Consider the following 1104-nt stretch of genomic DNA (forward strand, 5'->3'; position numbering starts at 1 on the left):
TCACATTCTAACCTGTGTATGTTGTCTCTTATGCTATTACTGGGCATCTCAGAAGAGCCTGACTCCATCTTCTCTAAGCCTTCCTATCAGAAGTTGAAGATAGGAATTAAATCTCATCTTAGCCTTCTCTTCATGAGGCAAAACGAGTTTGAAAGTTCCACTTGCTCTCTAATTTCAAACCAAACTGGAGTAATTTGTTACTCTGTGAAACTCACCTTTTTTATAGGCACATCCTTGACAATAGTGAGACCCCGGCTGATGCACAGAACTCTTACAAATCCGACAGATTGCAAATTTGTTCTTTCCATAAGGATCAAACCTACGAAAAAGGAAAAGTAGTTTATTTATACACCTTGAAATAAAGCATTTCCTCTGCCTCATCCTAAAAAGTCTAAGTCAGAGGGCAAAGACGAACGTCCGCAAAAGCTGCAATTTAGAAAAGGAACGTACGAGGATTATTTCTAACTTGTCTTTCTATTAAGATACTAGGCTATTTTGAACTTAAACACCTTCCAGCACAGAACTTGCCCCCTTGCGTAACAGAACACCCCCCCCCAGACACCAAGAAAATGCTCAAGAGATCGCACCAGCCACCTTAGCACAGAAAATAAGCCTTCCTGGCTCCTCTGCTAACAAAAGCATCAAACCATAGCCATGCCAGTAAGAACTGCAGTAAAATAATTGTTCAGGCTTTGTGATTCAGCAGAAAGTACCCATGAAATATACATGGGCATACTTTTGCCAACTAATCAAATGTCATAATCCCTACTTCTTTTTTTTTTCAAAGTGGATTTTGGACGAATTTTGAGCAGTTGTCCAAATATGCAGGAAACGGGCCTCAGTTACAGAAAACTGACTTTTTTTTGCCAAGAACAGTATTAAATACTAACCCTGCCTTCTTTGAGGTCAATGCTTTGTTTTCATTTAACTTGCGGCCACCGCTTTCTACAAAAAGAATAAAGCCATGAAGCAGTGAATTTCCCTGTTCCAAGCATACTTTAAAAAGCTTAGTTTACAGCTTTTACCTGTCCGCAAATAAGGTCACAAAAAGAGATAAAGCATACAGCACAGCATTAAAGCACAGGTCAACAGAATAGCTTACAT

General features: G+C 39.3%; 1 protein-coding gene across 1 annotated transcript in view; it reads right to left on the reverse strand.

Annotated features, from left to right (window-relative positions):
- Window positions 1-215: 215 nt before the first annotated feature.
- CRIPT (cysteine-rich PDZ-binding protein) overlaps window positions 216-1104 on the reverse strand; it is a gene marked incomplete at both ends in the record, with an annotated part of 1254 nt that continues 365 nt past the window's right edge. The window contains 2 exons of the mRNA XM_010016710.1: window positions 216-319; window positions 891-945. Coding sequence (XP_010015012.1) covers window positions 216-319; window positions 891-945 — 159 coding nt within the window. The remainder of the gene's footprint in view (window positions 320-890; window positions 946-1104) is intronic.

The sequence above is a fragment of the Nestor notabilis genome, unplaced genomic scaffold, assembly GCF_000696875.1.
Source record: "Nestor notabilis isolate BGI_N333 unplaced genomic scaffold, ASM69687v1 scaffold4026, whole genome shotgun sequence".
Taxonomy (NCBI): Eukaryota; Metazoa; Chordata; class Aves; order Psittaciformes; family Psittacidae; genus Nestor; species Nestor notabilis.